The 19,955-nt window shown below is 37.9% G+C and overlaps 2 protein-coding genes across 2 annotated transcripts; both read left to right on the forward strand.

Moving 5' to 3' along the window:
* Positions 1-4,241: 4,241 nt before the first annotated feature.
* LOC140228768 (uncharacterized) lies at positions 4,242-9,614 on the forward strand. The gene is made up of 8 exons (XM_072309044.1): positions 4,242-4,400; positions 5,293-5,408; positions 6,278-6,291; positions 7,153-7,319; positions 7,864-7,866; positions 8,249-8,434; positions 9,058-9,168; positions 9,417-9,614. The coding sequence occupies exons 1-8, from the start codon at positions 4,242-4,244 to the stop codon at positions 9,612-9,614; spliced, it is 954 nt and encodes a 317-aa protein (XP_072165145.1).
* Positions 9,615-13,485: 3,871 nt separating this feature from the next.
* Positions 13,486-19,715, forward strand: LOC140228769 (uncharacterized). The gene is made up of 7 exons (XM_072309045.1): positions 13,486-13,644; positions 14,708-14,823; positions 16,102-16,171; positions 16,763-16,876; positions 18,073-18,258; positions 18,899-19,009; positions 19,515-19,715. Exons 1-7 carry the CDS (start codon positions 13,486-13,488, stop codon positions 19,713-19,715), a joined length of 957 nt encoding a protein of 318 aa, XP_072165146.1.
* Positions 19,716-19,955: the final 240 nt, after the last annotated feature.

A 19,955-nucleotide genomic window follows, 5' to 3' on the forward strand; every position in this document is an offset into this window, starting at 1 on the left:
CATTTGACAATGTGATCATGAAAGAAAAATGGAGGGATGATGTTTGGTTAAGTTTTGCAGTATGAATAGTTGTATATTTAGGTAGTGGTTTTAACAAGCAAGCAACAGCTCAAAGTTCTCATTGAAGGACAAGGCAAAGAAAATTATTAAATGTCTTGTTTAGGGATGCTACTACCACTGCCAGGAGACTTGAACTGATAACCTCTTGACACTGAGTCTGGGATTTGGACCCACTGAGCCACCACAAAGATTCTCAAATAAGGTCTGTGTGCAGACTTTTATAGATAGGTTGGTCAGTGTTCTCATATTTTCTTGGGGACTTCAGTGTTTTGAAGTAGGCTTTGAAACAGTTTGATTCCCTCTTCAAATAATGATAATAAGACAATGTGCTAGTTGGGGTATCAGGCATATTAAGTTCCAAAGATTGTTGTGTCAAGTGTCGTGTACGTGTTATTTTATTCATATCATTTTACCTTTATGTGAGGTATGTGCCTCTTATAAATTTCTTGCCAATCATGAATTGTCTGTAATCATAGCTCAATCTTTATCTGTCATCAGTTTTACTCTAGTGAAAGTGTGTATCTTGTTATTGTTATGAAGTTTTCTTACGTAAAAAAGAAATCATTAGAAATCATTGTATTATAAGCATTTGCTGAACTGAAATGGCAATTAATCGTAACCAAATATTTACAAGTACAGTATATATGTTTGAATACTTTCGGTTTGAATATCATATTGCTTGTCCATACAGTAGTGACTACTGCTATAGTTTCTCATAAAAAACAAAACAAAACAAAACCTTCAGTTCCTACATCATTTACAAGAGGCTAGCTGCTTGCTCAATATACTCCCATTATAATGAACACAGATGTAACGAAACTGTTGTCAAATAGAAAGTCAGGTCCCAAAATTATTGTCGACTTATTTGTTTATATACATGTGTACTTTGTTATTTGACCATAACAAAATTTCTTTATAATGAAAGAAAACTGCCAGTCCGAAGGACTTTGCTATAACTGGAGTTGCTTGCATATTGTACTTTGTATGCACTTCAACATATACACAATGAGAAAAGCTGGGTTTGATTGCTCGATCTTGCAAGTGCTCGTGATACTAGTATACAGCAAATTTACATGTAATTACATGCAATCATAGATCAGAAAAGTCGTGCATTGTACTTCTTTGATTTGTGTGCAAAGTCACTTCATAAACACACACACACACTTCAATGCACACACACAAGCCACTGTACAGAGAGTCATCACCACATCCTCAATTGTCTATGGAGTGCTGCGTTGATGCCAACAACTGTATCTCGTCTATAGCTTGGTCAGCTGCTCTGTCCTATGTACACACATGTTTCTGAAGGACAGCATATTAGCATAGTATTTGTTGTTCAAGCAATCTAATAACACCAAGTACCTGTTGAAGATGATGAGAGTTTGAAACGAAAAATGGAGATAATCACGATGCCCATAATGTTTATCTAAGAACAGTAGTAAAGTTTCCCTTCATTTTCCGAGGAAATGTCTTTCTATTCCCATTTGGTGCTAGTTTGATAGGAATGAAGCAGAGGGCATCCCTTTTAGAGGAGAGAGAGAGGGGGGAAGTGACAAAGGATAGAGAGGGATAGTCTCCCTACCAGTTGTTACTCCACTGTGCTTCGACTTGCCTACCTTCTATTGAAGCGTTCACGGTACTCCATGCTTTCAAGGTAGTGGGTCCAAATCATCTCTAAAGAAACTGTTGTCACCTGCAATTCAGTGTTGAGTAGTGCAGAACATTGTTATTACAGACTGATATCTTGGTACTATTGACAGTTCCTGTAGGACATTTTGTGTACACATGTACTTCATTATTGTACAATACGCAAATACTGTGTTTTTGTCTAAAATTATCCTAACTGAAATTGACTTAATTTTAAGTTCACCACAACCCACAGAACCATGATTATTTAATGTTACTCCTATTCATATTCATTGTTATAAGCAGGGACTTACATAAAGGAATTGCGTTTTCTGACGCTCCATCTTTTTTTTTTTCTCATTGTTTATATGTATATGTATATGTATGCATATGTATGCTCTGTTATATTATGTACCTTTAAAACAATGCCAAAAGGGCAAGGTGCCCGGAAATTTGTGATTCCAGAATAAACTTCTTTTTTTTTTCATTAAAAAAATGAACACTTTTCGAGAGTAAGTTCTATCTATGTTCTCCTGGTCGTGCTATTGTTATAATTGTTTAACATATACATTATATATATGTATATATATATATATATATATATATATATATATATGTGTGTGGGTGTGTGTGTGTGTGTGTGTGTGTGTGTGTATGTGTGTGTGTATGATAAATACGCTGTAGATTACATCATGTTACAGTAGTGTTCGTGATGACCGTTTGAATGATAGACGACATGAAATGTGTTACGTTTTCAAAAAAGGCTTAAAATAAACTTTGAAATATATACATGTTGTAATATTGCATACACACATAGTCCGAAGTACATGAAGTGCGTCTCTTGTCAGTTTATATCGCTTTTGTCTGCATACTCAAATGCTCCACATAAAACATAAGTACATACATGTACTTGTGTTTTATGTGAAAAAGAAAAAATTTATTTACAAGTTCTGTTGGAGATGGAAAAATGAATGAACTAGAAAAGCACTCCGAGAGCGCAGACCTCCGCCAAGTAGTTACTTTCCACCGATGATCTTGCTCTTCCATAGAGATCAATGATTATCTCTACTATCTTTGATTTCCACCCACTGAAAAATTGCCCAATTTCCCAATACAGAAGCCTTTGTTACGTCATAAACCCTCAGATGCGCGGCGCGCCTCGCCCCAGCAGAAACTAGAGCACGCACCTTTGGCACGCACTTTATAGTGCGCGCATGAAAACTTCAAAAATGCGCAGCTTGAACTCCGAAGTTCATTGACCCTACGTTACAAAATATCGAAAATCCTTCATAAAACCCATAAAAATTACCGGATCACTACCAAAATTTAATCATCTGTTCCTTGTGTCATTTCCAACCTTTCCTGCAAGTTTCATCCAAATCCGTTAACAACTTTTTGAGTTATTTTGCACACGGACAAACAAACTAACTAACAAACAAACTAACGAACTAGAAAAGCACTACGAGAGCGCAGACCTCCGCCAAGCAGCTAATTTCCACCGATGTCTGCCCAAAGAGATTTTCTCCTCTCCACCACTGGGGAAAAGCTCTGTGACCTAGTGATTTCCATACCTGCTGAAAAATTGCCCAATTTCCCAATATAGAAGCCTTTGTTACGTCATAAACCCTCAGCTGCACGGCGCGCCTCGCCCTAGCAGAAACTAGAACACGCACTTTAGTGCGCGCATGCAAACCTCAAATACGCGCAGCCTGAACTCCCAAGTTCATTGACCCTACCTGCAAAAATATCAAAAATTTCCCCCAAAATTCTCGGATCACTACCAAAAGTTAATCGTTTGTTACTTGTGTCATTCTCAACCTTTCCTGCAAGTTTCATCCCAATCCGTTAACTACTTTTTGAGTTATTTTGCACACGGACAAACGAACGAACGAACTAACAAACAAAACAACGGCAACGAAAACATAACCTCCCCCCTTGGCGGAGGTAACAAACCGACGGTAACGAAAACATAACCTCCTCCCTTGGCGGAGGTAATGAATGAATGAATGAATGAATGAATGAAATGTATAAGAGGGGCAATATTTATTGCCATATAGATGGATCAAAGGAGCGATCCAAACAATTAGGAACTGTGTACAACACATATTTCCCATAATTGTTATACAGTATGAATATCAAAATGATTGTCCTCTCACAAAATGTCAAATGTGAGTGAATCATTTCCAAGTGGGACAAGTGCAGAGCATGTGCTGATTTTTCCATGTCGTGGCCAGAGGTTACATGGAACATGTGATTTAATTTTACGCATTTTGACGCATACATCAGAGAGTCAGTTCATTCGAAGTTTCAGGACACCAGTGCAGTTCGGTGAACCCTGACTTGTATTTATAGATGTCAAGTATTTCCGTGAGTCGGCGTTCTTGAGATATATACCGTGTCAACAATCACAAGTTTGTCGGAGGTTGAAGTCATACCGTGCCGCTGTGTTTTTGCATTTACGTATGTAGTCGAATTCCCCTCTTGAATTGAGTTGATCGAACAGATGCATTGTTAGACGTGCAGACAGTGAGAAATTGTGTTGTCGCATAGTGACAATGGAGGAATCGGTGCCGGTGGTCGATTTTTCAGCCTACAGCCTTGATAGGGATTCTCCAGACCCAGAATGCATCCATCACCTAGTGGACGATGTCTTCACTGCCCTGACCACGATTGGATTCATGTATTTGAAAAATCATGGGATATCGCAGGAAAAGGTGCGAGACAGCTTTAATTCTATGTAGAAGAAATATAAGCTCTATCTTGTTTACTCAGTGACAGGCATTTGGTTGTTCAATAAGAATTATATGATACTCGGTGCTTGATGATTTTGTACAGTTGCAGGTTTGCTGTTGTTGATCTTGACATATTGATAGTTCCCTGCTGGATAGAACACAGTGTCCCACAATGTGAAACACAATGTGAGGTGAAACTCTGTGTGAAATCTCTTCACACTGCTAAATTCGAGCATTTTAACAGCGTGAACACGTTGTTAATCATCAAATCACAGAGTTAATCATTAATTCACAATGTGAAGCAGAACATTAATATGTGAATACCTTATGAAAAACCACACCACAGTGTAAAATAATCTTCACACTGTTAAATTTGAGCGTTTTGTGAACGCAGTGTGAACACATTGTGGGACACTGGGTTCTTTTCAGCAGGGTTGAATTTGTGAAATGATTATTTTATGACTGCAGGAAGTGTTGGGTTATTAAAAGTGATATCTTGACCCCTTGAAATTATTCCCTCAAGGAAGCATTGCTTACTCCCTGCCGGAATATGAATATATATATATATATATATATATATATATATATATATATATGCTTGCTTATTTGAATTGCTTTGTTTCCGTGCAAAACTTTGTTGACATATTAATGCAATAAGAGGTCAGTCGTCGAATTTATCTGTGAAGAAGCGGTCTGAAGAATCAATTATCACTGAAATGATAATCACCTTTTTTTTTTTTTTCAAAAGTACTGAACTAGGAATATTGTCCAGTCACCAAAGTCACTATTTATTGTGCCAGTTCTTGGGTGTACTGAGCATTTCAGTGACGCACTGCACTTTCTATTTATCCCGTAACATATTGCTTTTGACCAGGTCAACGATGTCTTTAAGTATTCCGGGCAGTTATTTTCTCTGCCGAATGATGTAAAGCTAAAATGTGTCAAGTCTAAGGAGGGATATTTTGGATACCTGCCCATCGAGCACCATAAGTGAGTTATTTGCTTTCCTCCATTTTGTTGCAATGATTGAAATGTCCCATTTTGTGCAAGCTCTACAAGTCTGTAAGATAATCACAATAACTATTGACATGATTGAAGTGAACGTAGGACATTGGGGATTCAGATTCTAACTTCTGCGAGATAGTGAGATACCACTGATGAATATTAATGTTGTAGAGCATACAATGATGTTTGTGAGATAATGAAAAACTTCTTGTGAAATATGAAAGAGCATACAATTTCATGATGAATTCAAAGTTTATTTGATGAAAATTGTTTTTGAAATGGCATGAGATATTAAGAATCACAGAGATCCTACTAAAAAGTGGGACCCACCTTTTTCATTAGGACCACTTTGTTTTACTTTGTTTCTGGAAACCGGAAGCCAAATCTCAACCAAAACTATACCATCCCTTTAAACGATTGCATTAGGCCTATATAGTCGATTGAATTCATTCTAACAACCTTTATAGCCATTTTATACTCATCTTTATATATTTTAGCCACAGTTTATTGACAAGCAGAGTAATGAGATGTGAATGTACTCGCTAAAGTTTTTTTTTTAAATTTCTTCGTAACATGAAATATGTGTTGTTGCTCTTGTTGTTGATTCAAGCTGTAATAAATTTCTTTGAGAGCGCCGCTATTTAGCTTACGAGGTTAACCCTTCGGACCGAATTTCTTTTGGAACAACCATGACAACAGCAAAATGCATTGGTGGTATACAAAATTTTCATGTCTTCTCTTAACTTGCCTCGTGCTAGATGTTGGGAGTATTATTGACATTTAGAGTGAGGATTAATTGCATGTATGGTTATATTATTACAAATAACTTCTGTAACTCCATTTTCACCACTCAGATTAGACCCAAACTGTGAATTCTTCGACATAAAGGAGTCATTTGTCTTTCGCCCTGCGGCTGGCGATGTGGTAAGCCTTTGAACGAAATTCCACTTGCCTCATACATTAAAAAAACAAACAAACAAACAAACAAAATAACAACATAATTTATGACGTGCTTTCTTAACGCTGGAGACGCGTTAAATCCAGTACCGTGTAACTTATTTTGCCACGATCATAATTATACAGTACCTATATATTTACGATTCCCACAGTAACTTAGTGCCCTTTGGAGCCAATATCGTGTCCATGTTTGTCAGTGAAAAGATCACGATCATGGCATTAACGCTGAAGCGCATATTTACATCTAGATTATAATGGATGTTGAATATTAGAAATACAAGTGAATTATGATACAGTATGATTTTATCGATAGCAGACGAAATAAACTTCAGTAAACGTTTAACCTTGTGTCATCAGAATAGGGTCTGTCAACAAGGATCAGCCTTGGATCAAAGGAATGATTTCAAATAAATAAATTTGCAGCTTGGAAATCCTATGTATATCTAATCTAAGAGTTTTATTCATTTATATCTATTATCATTTTTTGCGTGTGTGTGTATGTGTGGCGCCAATACTATAGTTACTATTATTATCATGGAATTTTTGTCATCCAAACTCGCAGACATATTTTGCAATTAATCAAAATGATTGATGGTATGTTTCTTATAACGTAGCAATTCTGTTTATTCAAGACATTATGGTGAATGATCATCTTCATTATTACTTCAGCGAATGAAAAGTTACCAAAGTATTGAACATTTTTCATAACAGTCCAATTGGCAACGTTGACGCAGTTTGTTTTTTTTTGCAAGAATTGTCAAATAAAACATAGCCTTATACCCTGAACATGTTATTTCCCATGAAACCACTTTTTCTCTATACCAGGTGTTGCCGGAGCAAGAGGTACCCGAGCTCGGAGGGGCACTCTCCGGTCTCTTTGAGGCTTCGATCTGTCTTCACAACAGAGTCTTGCAAGTTATGGCCATGGCACTAAGACTGGTCAGTTTTGCCTGCTTTAGATTTGTTGTCTCGCCATTTATAGCACAAAAAAAAAAGACAAAACAAAACCTAACATAACAACAACAAAAAAAAAAAACACGCTTTGTTTGGCAAGGATACTTACAAGTATATCTAATGTTAAGTGAAACTGCTGTCGCGACACTAACGGCGTATTTACAGCGCTAAATGACTGACGATTATGTAGATGGTTTCAGTGTTTCCAGTTGTGCTTCATCATCTGAGTACTTTTTTTCGCGCTTGGTTTGAATATCTTGTTAGTATGCATGCGTTTGTACCGGAAGTAAGTGAGGATTCGGCTTGTAATGTTTTGTGTGACATTTAGAAAAACAAGGTAAAACAAAGAGATCCCAATCAAAGGCGTGGCCTGTCAACTTTATTAGGATCGCTCTTTTTTTTTTTTTTTTTTTTTTTTTTTTTGATATCTCAGCCATATCAAGGCCAATTTTCATCAAAAAACCCAAAAAAACAAAAACAAAAAACGTTGAATCCTTCTTGAAATTACATTCTCTGTCATATTTCATAGGAGGTTTTTCATTATCTCACCTGTTTGTTTGGCGTATAATTGTGTGTGTGTGTGGGGGGGGGGGGGATGCCGTGCGGCACAACTTGTCTGGGCCCTGTCTTATAAAACTTGTGATAGAAATCAATCACAAATCTCTTGAAACTGCAATCAATCGCAACCTGTGATTGATTGATTGCAGTTCTCCGTCTTAATTTCAATCATAACTTTTTTATTAGATGGATTTGCATTCAATCGTAAAGTTGCAATTGATTTGAATCAATCACAAGTCTTTATAAGACGGGGCCCTGGTTTACACCGTTTGCTGACTATGCAGCAAGACAATCGTTTTGTTTTCTAATCCAGCTGAAGTTCTGTCATGTCTTTTCGCAACCATGTTCTATGACAGGACCCCCAGTTCTTCAGTGAGATGTATACCTTGGCGGGCAAAGAAGGAAATGTAACCTCTCTTTGCTCCCTGAGCTACCCACCACTAACCAACATCGCAGTCAAAGAAGGCCAAATGCGATGTGGAGAGCACTCGGACTACGGTGGCATCACCCTCTTATACCAAGACGACCGAGGGGGACTGGAGGTAAAGGAGGAGTTAGAAGGGGGTAATGGTGGTGTTCACAGGGGTGATCAGAGTTCGGGGATAAAATACTGGTGGTTATGGGTGGGGTATAACGGTAACAATAAAAGTTATCATATCAGAATGGAAGTCAGTAACGATGGGAACACTAAAGAGTAGCGGTAAAGGATGTGAATTTTCGACAAGATACGAGTTCATGATTACGAAGTCGAGGACTACCCTGGAAAAATCAGGCCACAGAAACATAAATCATAATGTAAATTAAGTTTATTGTGTGTGAATTGTATGCTTTGTAAAGAGGGGATAGTGGCAACGAAGCGCCTTTCTATGGATTTTCAGTTCATTGGCATAGTGTAGCGTATGCATACAGGCATCACTAACGGAACATACAATGTCTGAAACTTTGTGAAAGGACATTATTTTGTGTGCGTGTATGGGTATGTAATATGTTTGTGTTTGTAAATGAAGAAAAACGTCAAGAGTTTGCAGTGAATTGATTCTTCACACCGTTTTCGATATACAGAATAGTTATTGCCATGCCAAAAAAAGAGAGAAAAGTATAAGTATTTTGCAGTAAATACCCACTCAAAAAAATATTGATTCCCCTCTTATCTCTAATCGGCCAGGTGAAGAATCGTCGAGATGAGTGGATCCAGGCTCCACCTATAGAGGGCACTGTACTGGTCAACATTGGTGATCTAATGCAAAGATGGACGTCGGATAGGTTCATTGCCTGTGTAAGTTACCGACGTTTTGATCTCAGCGAACAGTTATCAGCAAAACATGAACACTCTTATATAAGAATATTATGATGACCGAAACAAGCCTTGCGGTCATGGTTTATGCAACTGTTACTATGGTTACGTACGCCCGACATGCATGTTATTGGGCATTCATGTGACTGTAGCTAATTGCTATAGATGCTTTTCAAATATATTCATTTTCAGCGTCATTTGTTGGTTTTCGTGTCGTTGTTCCCACTCAGAAACACAGGGTCAAGGCCCCGGATGATCCAATCAAACGACATCAGGAGCGGAAGTCGATTGCATTTTTCGGAAATCCCGACAGCGATGCCATCGTCGAGTGCGTGGACAAGTCCAACAAATATCCGGCGGTCAGAGCGATTGACTACCTGAATATGAAACTACGTGAGGGGAAGGTAATAAGTGATGCTCGTGCATAGAAGGACTAGAAGGACTTGTGCCTAGAGCGCTACCTATTAGAGGTTAAAGGGGAATTCCAATGCAGTTGAAAGTTAGTGTTTAAAGAAAGAGTATTTTTTTTATCACAACAATTAAAATTTGATCAAATTCGGATGAAAAATGAGGAAGTTACGAAACTGTAAAATTTTATTAATTTTTCACGAAACACTTCGTGAACAGTTGATATAAATATTCAATGACGTCATCCCTATCTCAACTTTCCATATAGTTTGTACATGAAATTTTGAAATTTCTAATTTTTCATTCGAATACGCTAAGTCTCAAATCCTTATACTTCAAACTGATCTTTATTTTGAATTAGTTCAAGCAAGAATAACATCGTGTTTTACAATTTTGTCACATTTTTTTTCACACGATCAATGGAAAATTGTAGAGTGATGACATCATCAGCTCACTCATTTACATATTCATATCAAGTGTACAAATACCGTTCTGCTGAAATTACCCAAATTTTGCAATTTTATAACTTCCTTATTAATGTTTTCCTTCGATTTTGATCAAAACTTCACTGTTGTACTCGTAAGTTTGTACTCTTTATATCAAAGCTGGACTGGAATTCCTCTTTGATGACTTGTATGGTCCCTAACTCGCTAACTGTAAAAATATCCCAGGATTAAGGAATCCAGGAATCCATGAATAAATAACGGGTGCATTAACTAAACTCGTTGGTTGAGGACAAGCTGATTGTTGCTACAACACGCATTCCCCATAAACACCTGCCAGAGTATACTCGAGACTAGTCTTCAGTGGGTTAATGTAAATTTTTAGGAAAAGTTACAGTCGTGCCAATATTATTGTAGATTTTGTAATTATGTGATTGTGATAGCTTATGCGTATAGGATGATATGAAACGAATATAACATGATTCTCCCTTCCGAAGACTACCATATATGATGTTAGTGACGAAATTCTATTCTGTGACATTATCCTAGCATTTCTAGGCACCCGTTATGTGCAAACTTCGGCAAAGACAGACATTATACGTGTATTATGTTTTTGTTAAACATCCCGTCTACGGATGTACTCATCATTCTGTCAGGATGCGAACTCGCTGTCTCCTTTACAAGAGTCTATTTTGTGCGGCCTGCAGACTACTCAAGTATTGGCCCTACGAGAAGCTTAAACATAATGACGCCCCGCACAGAATGTACAATTCGATTGAACTGGAAGCACATTATATTTTGTAGTTCAAATAAAAAATTGTTTCAAGAGTCTGACGTCTGATTCTGGTTTATTGTGTCTTCAAAGACACAACAACAGAAACAACGACAAAATTGCACAAGAATTCACGGGCTAAATGAACGGAATTCAGTAAGTATATTACTTTGAAATGCATCACAACTCTTTCTATATATTCAAATCATTATTGCAAGGCTCTTTTTTGTTGTTGTTGAAAAGTTAGCTATGACTGAGTAGACAATGTTCTTTTTATGTATCCTGTCTTCTATCCGTATGTATACTGCACGTGTGTGTGTGTGTGTGTGTGTGTATGTATGCAATATGTAATGTATACATGTATTAATGTGATGGTGTCTACTTTGTCTACTTGACTTCACACAGAGTTATTTGTAATGTAATTATGTTGCAATTGTAGAATATAGTATTTTCATGTAGAGGCATCGCAGTACAAGCACAAGATGCTTTCCAGCCTGCCTGGCTCTCAATATTGTATTAAAAAAGCTACTATGATATTGTGCTTCTGTGTTTTATTTTGCCGAATAAATGGTCTAAATTGGCCTCAATCAAGTCAACAGTCGATTAAGATAATGATGCTATCTCCTCACCACTCTCATCATTGGTTTGTATAATACATTGTCAAATTGACGTGTCAAATCATTTCAGATAATAATTCAGCAATACTGCCTTGATATCTTTCAAATAGGCGCCATTCGTGTTATATCATTGCAGCTGTAGAACAACTGATGTAAAGGATTGCTTTCTTCTTCATGAATTCACAACAGACAAGGATATTGGTGTAGATACGAAATATGTTAGGCGTGAATAGCGTGATTGTATGACATGTGCTCCTGCGACCATTGCTTCCATTATCTTTACGCTAAGCCAAACACAATTTTTACCCACAAGCACAATTATTACCCTAACCCTAATTGTAATCCGCTCATCAAACCAAACCTATCGATATACAACCCTATCACAAACCCTATACCTAGCCCTAACCGTAAGTTAGAAAGTAAGACCGGAACAATTATCGCAGAAGCAAACGTCGTGATACCGTCAGGCATATCGCAGACTAGGGGAGTCATGACGAATTAAAATCGTTATATTATATACGACACGTGATACTAGTGAAGATGTGACCATAGGAATATCGATGTTCTTTGAAAACGCATTAATTTCTGGTATTCCATAAAGTGTCGTACTCTGTGTCTGATTTAAAAGAGACCCTATAAACCTATAAAATTTTCGATACAAAGAAGACATACATGTACTTCAGAGTCATTGGTACATTCTATTCATTGATGATTATATATTTTTAATGTGTCTGATATTAGTACTTGTAATTTGCAGGAATATGATTATACTTTTTTTTTTGCACAATTCCTCGACTATTGTAAATCGCATGGATCTTTTCTATTTTTGCTTGCTTGTATACAAAATCCAGAGTAGACAGTAGTAGGAAGAGAAGAAAAAAATCCTCGATTGTTTGGCTATCCGTAAGATTATTGATAATATTGATCGCGGACCCAACAATGGTGCTTACAAACCAAACACAATGAATGAAACTGTTCCCAACAAACCGCGTGTCTTAAATACTAGATACACAGGGCAAGCACACGTTCCATGTGCCAGCTATTAGTATCATAATATTATATCAAACCGGAGTGCTTTATTTCACGCTCCAGTTATCAACTTTCGGTTGTCCTTTGCAGGGCAACCCCTGATCCTTCGATCATTCATCCTATATAAACCTGATTGAACCGAGTGTACACGTTTTGTATGTTCGCTTGGTGTTCTTTGATTTTTGTTTTGCAGTCATTCACCCAAATTAAAACATAGCAAAGCATATATAAACACCAGATAGTGGAAAGGAGACCCGTTTTCTTCTACCCCGGTATACCCGGAGGTACTATACGATCGAGGCACCTATAATTCTCGAGTACCGAACTCCTCTCTATCCTACCATGGAGCTACCAAGTAGCTCCATGATCCTACGCTACTCGCAGTCTTCCACCTGTACCGTATGCCTGGTGACGCGATACATCACGTGCAAGGTTTTAGCACACGAAGTTTTTATGTACTGTCTGAACACGTAGTTGAGTTAAAGGGGAAGGCTAGTACCTGATCAGTGGGAATCAGTGTGAATGCTGGGGGATGATTGTTCCAATCCTTTTGGGATTCATTTAAGAGTACATTATATATCTACTGTTGTGTGAAAATCATTTGCTTCAGAACGGTCTCATATTCAAGTAATGTGCAGATTAATGCCCCGTCACTGACCAGGGACGCTTACCTGGAAACATTAAACTGCACATTACTTGAATATGAGACCATTCTGAATCAAATAGTTTTCACACAACAGTAGATATATAATGTACTCTTGAATGAATCCCATAAGTATTGGAACAATCATCTCCCAGCATTTCCACTGATTCCCACTGATCAGTTACTAGCCTTCCCCTTTAATCACGTTGTTCTTGACCCCTGGTATGAGCTGGCTCGTAGACCAAGTTTATCGACATCACCTCCAGACACTGCTGAAGACCTAGTAAACAAAACTTCACGACTGCATGCAGCAGCTGTTCTCTCTATTTATAATAACATTGGGCACTTGGGGTAACTTGATCAGCACGCACGTGTGAGTGTGTCAAAATGGCGGATTCTGTGCCAGTGATCGACTTTTCAGCATACAGCATTGACCGGGAATCTCCCGATCCAGCTCAGATCCAACAACTCGTGGACGATGTCTACTCAGCCCTGACGACCATTGGATTCATGTATTTGAAAAATCATGGAATACCGCAGAAAAAGGTTGGCAACATTTTGAAATTTAGAGAAAGAAAGAGAGAGAGGGGGATTGAAAAAAGACGGAATGACAGAACGCAGTGTGCCCTGCGACATGATACGACGAATGTATATTTGAGGTATAAAGGGCTCCGAAAATTAACAATTACATTCAGCTTGCAATAACGGTGATAAGAAAGGACTAGACTAGCTGAGCATTACATGATTTACGACATGCACATGCACAGCTATTGCCGCCACATAGTACGATGTAAAGCAGTCATTCTTAACAACTGGTGGACTTCGGAACTAATTTGAGGGTAGATTTTCAATTCATGTGCAAAGGTCATGGTAAAGTCACTTATGACGCCCTCCGCTGCCAAATCCACCACTCCTGCTAGAGCATCACGTGATACACGTATTAATCGGTTTATGGAATCTGTGAAAAACATAACAAAACAAAACAAAATACAGAGACAAGAAGCAAATGATGTTCGTCCTCGTGATACCTGCAATAACAGCTGCAGGGATCGTTTTCATCACACTCAGATTTTGTCAAGTTGAGGGCATGTTTTCGGCTATCATATCGAGTGCACCAAATCATAGCGCTATAATAGAATCTTGGCGGTAACTGGGGTGCAACATGCTTTCAATTCCTATAAACCTCAAAACCTCAGAGATTTACCGTCCACTTGGCATCCTCATGCAACTGTCACTATTGAGACGGCTGTTTACGTGAACATCTCTTTGTCATTAATCGCCGAGATTACTTCTACTTTAAATCTCGATCAATAAATTTGCAAATTTACAGCGAGCGCAGTATGATGGTATTCGTCAACCTCCTGAGGAGGGTTTATTTGCGTCTTCTCCATTGTATAATTATTACAATTATTATCATTATTATCTTTTTTATCATTATTGTAATTACAATTATGATTATTATTATTATTATCATCATTATTATTATCATCACCATCATCATCATTATTAGTTGTAGTAAGTATAGTAGTAGTATTAAGATTTTTGTTATCATTGTCATTATTATGACTCTGTTATCTCAATCAACTGTGCATTAATTTTGATCCGTCAGATAGACGATGTCTTCCAAACTGCCAAACAATTTCTGTCACTCTCGGCGGAGGCCAAGCAAGCGTACGTGCGACCAGCGGATGACAAGTATGGCTATTTCGAGATGGAGCGAGAACGGTACGTTGCAGATCACAGCAAATTGGGGCAAATTATTTGTATAGGGCCCCATTTCTCTCTCTCTCTCTCTTCTTTCGATCTTTAAAATAACAACAACAACAACAGATCACAGCTTCCAGGCCTATACCTGGATAATTTACAACAACCAACCATAGCGTTTTCTCCTCTCTGTCTTTCTCTTTTTTCCCTTTGTTTGTTGCGACTTTCAGGGGAAAACTCTTCAGGAATATTTATGTGTGTCTAGATTGATTGATTTTATGGTTGAGAAATAACCTGTAGGCCTAATATTGATTCTAAGAAGTAGAAGTCGAAGAAAAATAGTGTAAGAAAAATGAGTGGGCGTAAACCAGTGACATTGTTGTTGTTGTTTTCTTTTTTTCTGTTTTTGCAGTCAAGAGTGCAATTTTTGGATCATTAGTGTTGTGGTAAGATGTCTGTTCCACAGTATTTCGACGAACCAAAACAAACGAGAAATATAGATAAAAATAAGACAACAAATATCAAGGCACGAATTTCTGCACTGATTCCAATAATTCTGGAAGTGATGTATATGATATACTTTGCTGATGCTTTGATAATAAGCTTGTTGTTTTATAACTGCATGTTATGCTATTGTAGGGCACTGCCCTATGTACAGACAAACCACAAACAAACACAAAAATTTAATGTTGATAAAATGAACGGGGACTATAGTTGGGATGGCGCTTTCGTTAAAGTTGTTTCAAAAGTCAAACCACTTGCATGTTGGAATTATTGGTATGCCTAATGTGATATTTTTGCAATTGAAATAGAAGCCTCCTTTATATCAGAAAAAATACATCAAACTATTAGCGTTTTAGTCACAAGATTGAAATGTCAACTGCATGAATTGCTTCAACAAACTTGACAAACTGACTCGAATTAAATGACGAGCGCGTTCCTGCAACGCAGAGGACGCTGAGCTGACACACTATGTGTCCAAGCATTAACCATAGAATGGTGCACTGCTCCAGTTTTGGTATGAAAATAAGTGCTATACACTTGTATGTGTGATAAATAATGTAAGTCTGCAGAATTGAGTCTGCGTTTAGACTCTTAACAAAGAGCACCTTGAAATGTGAAATTCCTGTATGGAAAAGAGATGACTATTTCGTATGTTACTGTCTGCAATGATTGAGATTGGCTATAAACTGATAAAGGCCCTATTGGAAATACGCAAGTAAAGTTTATATGTTCATTTGCTTTTTATCCAACATTTTATATCAATCTATTAACGTGTTTCTTTCATCTTCGCACCAGACTTAATCCAGCCAGACCTTTCAATGACCTAAAAGAGACGTTCAACTATTGCCCTTCAGCTTCCAGTGATGTAAGCCACAGTGACCGTCGTTTGCGTTTTGTAGAACTAGGAGATGATGCGGGTGATGGATTTTAGACCCATACTTATTATGACTTCAAATTCATAACAGAGCTAAAGATCCCCTTTGATATACAATTGTTGCCATTACTGCAACGTAATTGCAGTCACAGAGGAATATGTACTTGTATTTTTACTCATAAAGTGTTGATAATAATGTTTTGTATTACTTCAATCAAACTTTAATCATTGGCTATAATAATAATGTTTAGGTTGGTGCTAATATTCAGATAATGCATGGTGATATACAGTACGCGAGCTTGAAAGGTAATGGCACTGGCGATGACTTTCTTTTTATTTTTGTTTCTGAATTTCTACATTTCTGTAAGATGGATTTTTAAAACTCATTACTTAATATTCTTATTCAACTTCATCGACATGAGAAAGCAAGTATTTTTCCAGCCTTTAAAGTGTTTCAGACTTTTTGAAAAGACGATGAAGACGGTTCCACGTACTGCTGTTCCTTTCCCTCAACTCATGTTCCGTCTTCGAAACCAGGTGTTAACAACACATTCCCATTTTCCTCTCTTGGTAATGTTATAGATATTTCCCGACAAAGAAGTGCCAGAGTTCCGCGGGGCAATGTTGAGTCTGTTTGATGCTTCAAAACTCCTTCACAATCGAGCCTTGGAGATCATCGCCATGGGTCTTGGACTGGTCAGTGCTTTTTTTTATTTCATACCTCAAAATTTTTAACTTGTTTATTCATTCATGCTTGTTTTTGTGTGTTTTTTTTTTTGTAAATAGACTCAAATAAATAGAAAACTGAGCAGAAATGAATAATGTAGATGAAAATTCATGAGCAAAGAAATGCTGATTCCAACACCGTACTAGGCCTCAGTCGGTAAGCATGGTAAGAGCGCCGCGGCGCTCTTACCGACTGAGACCGGCGCGCCGGTCTATAGCAACCCGAAGGTTTCGGGTTAGGTCCTGATCTCATTTTCATCCAGGTTTTTTTTTTTTTCCCCCTTCCTGGGCTGTTTGGTAAGACATTCGATGTTGATTTTCTTATTCGATGTGAAACCACTTTTTTTTTTTTAAACTATGGCGCAATACATGGGTAATTGTCAGGGAAAACTTCAAGGGGAATATATTCCCGTTATATTGTGTCACGCTACTTCGTTCTCGTTCCTTTGAACCTGAAGTGGGAAGTGTAGAAGTCTGTTTAGCGTCATAACATGATCAAACTTCTTCTCTTCTAGAATAACGAGATATATATCGTCAACGATGAATTTTGAATTATTAGATGTGATTTAGATAATGTGTACTAAAATAAGAAATGAGAATTCATGAATATTGTATCATTATTCGTTTCACACTTCACTTTCTACTTAAATCATATAATTATCCATATTTTATTGAATTATCAAAGGGGACATAATCATATCGTTGATGTGAACAAGTGATGTTGAGCAAACTTTTTTTTGTTTCTTACGGAAATTTCCATCAATTACGAGACAGTGCTCTGAGAAGATGATGAATACACTACACTTGACCCTGGTACTTGATTAAAAATACAGACAACAAGTTACAGTGACTAGAGCTGTAACTCCGATCTGCAACACGGTGACATAACCACATCTGCCTTTCTAAAGTTGTCCAACAAATGGCTTTATATGATACATGTGTGCATAAGCTGTCATAAATCAGTGATTGTCCACTTGGGGGTTAATCTAATGTCCCTGCCTTAAACTAACTGCTCCTCTATGACACCCTTTCTAAATGATTTGTTTATCTAATTGCTAATTCATATCTTCATTCATTGTATTTATCTATTCATGTATCTGTTTTGTATGATCATTTACTTGGTCATCTTTATAATCTATTCATCAATTTCCTTCATTTTCACGTAGGACCAAATGTTTTTCGTTAACATGCATTCATCAATCGGCACACCGGAAAATCTGTCGTGCATGCGAGCTCTTTACTACCCTTCGCTGACTAAGGTTGAAGTCAAACGAGACCAAGTTCGGTGTGGGGAACACTCGGACTACGGTGGCATCACCCTATTGTTTCAAGACGATCAAGGTGGACTGGAGGTAAGGGTTATTCATTGGGAACTAAACACAAACATAAACCTGATAATATGCACATAATCTCATAACTTCCACCACAAACAGTCAAGCCGCACTTTGACACACATGTTCATAATTTTCATGCAGAAGCTGCTAACTACTGTATAAGCTGTTATTTCGCCAGGGTCAAATTTTCGTGAATTTCGCGAATCACAGTTGGATTGCAAATTTAACAACACGCAACTTAAATGTCGCCATGAGCTAGGGGAATAGTGCATTTACCATAGCGTCGGTGTCATTTCGCGAAAATGCATCTGACCTCCTCATTCGCCAAAATATCTTAGAAAACAGCTTATGCAGCAGTTAATACACAAATCCATTATTTTACCCTGTAAAATCGTTATTATATCAAGTACGTCTCAGTACCTATACAGTCTACTAGGAGTTGCTCGTTTCAGATCCTTAACAAAGAAAGTACAGTGGCGGTGATAACTTGTTTGTCAGTGAGACAATGCTGGCTGCCACGTTTTTCGTGTGTTCGTTTGATATCAATCTGTCTGTGCAGACAGATACCTGCCATTTCTGAAAACCGTCCTTTTAGTGAACGGGTTAATTCGCCAAAAACGTTAACCAGAATTAAATAGCCTCCGCTTTTTGGTTGCAGGTGAAAAATTGCCATGACCGCTGGATTCCTGCGCCGCCGATAGAGGGCACTGTTCTCGTCAACATCGGAGATCTCATGCAAAGATGGACATCGGACAAACTTATTGCCTGCGTAGGTTGAAGTACTCCTGGCATGTATGCCATAAAAAACCTACATCTGCCGTCTTCTAACAAATTTTATCAATAAAAGTTGCTGTAAATAGGATGCCAATCACAGAAAGAGCACCTTCTTCTGAATTGTGTCCCTCTCCACAACGAATTCACAAAGGCGCATAGAAAAATATTGGAATACCCGAATAGAGGTGTTCTTAGTTTCAAAAAAAAAAAAAAAATCATCTGGACGTCAACCATCTGTTAACTGTTGAACATCAAACATGACCCGTAGGCGTTTTATTCTTTGACTTAGAGCAATGCGTTTGTCTCTTTCTTCCTTTTTTTTTTTTGTTTTTTTTTAATATAGATTAGACCCTTGTGGACTCGCGTGTATTTGCCAACCATTTGGTTTCTCTTCTGACAGAATAATGCCTCTCTACTTTCTGTAAGATTTGAAAAGAAAAAAATAAGAGATTGTATGTCATTAGGTTTTAGATCCTCTTTATTTCTTCATTTTCCCCCAGAAACACAGGGTGATGATTCCCGACAACCCGGAGCGACGTCGACACGACCGGCAGTCAATCGCCTTTTTCGGCATCCCCGACGAAAGTGTCATTGCCGAGTGCGTTGATGGCTCCAACAAGTACCCACCCGTTAAGACCTCCGATTACATCAAAATGAAATTCACAGCGGCTACCATAGAGACGAGTAAACCGGAAGTGTAAAATCAGAACAATAAGAGACAAATAACAGAACAGTACCGTCGCTGCAAAGAGAGCGAACGACCATTGATGAAAGGCTTGGTGACGACTCACAAGAATTTGCTTGGATACACTCTGACCAAAGTGATTTTTCTCCTCGCCACAACTTGCTCATAAGCTCTTTGACTCTAACGCTCTGTTGTGGAATGCTGCCCTCATGCGGTGATTCCGTGCTTTGCAGACGAGGGTCCGGGAATCATTCCC

Source organism: Diadema setosum, chromosome 5 (assembly GCF_964275005.1).
Source record: "Diadema setosum chromosome 5, eeDiaSeto1, whole genome shotgun sequence".
NCBI lineage: Eukaryota > Metazoa > Echinodermata > Echinoidea > Diadematoida > Diadematidae > Diadema > Diadema setosum.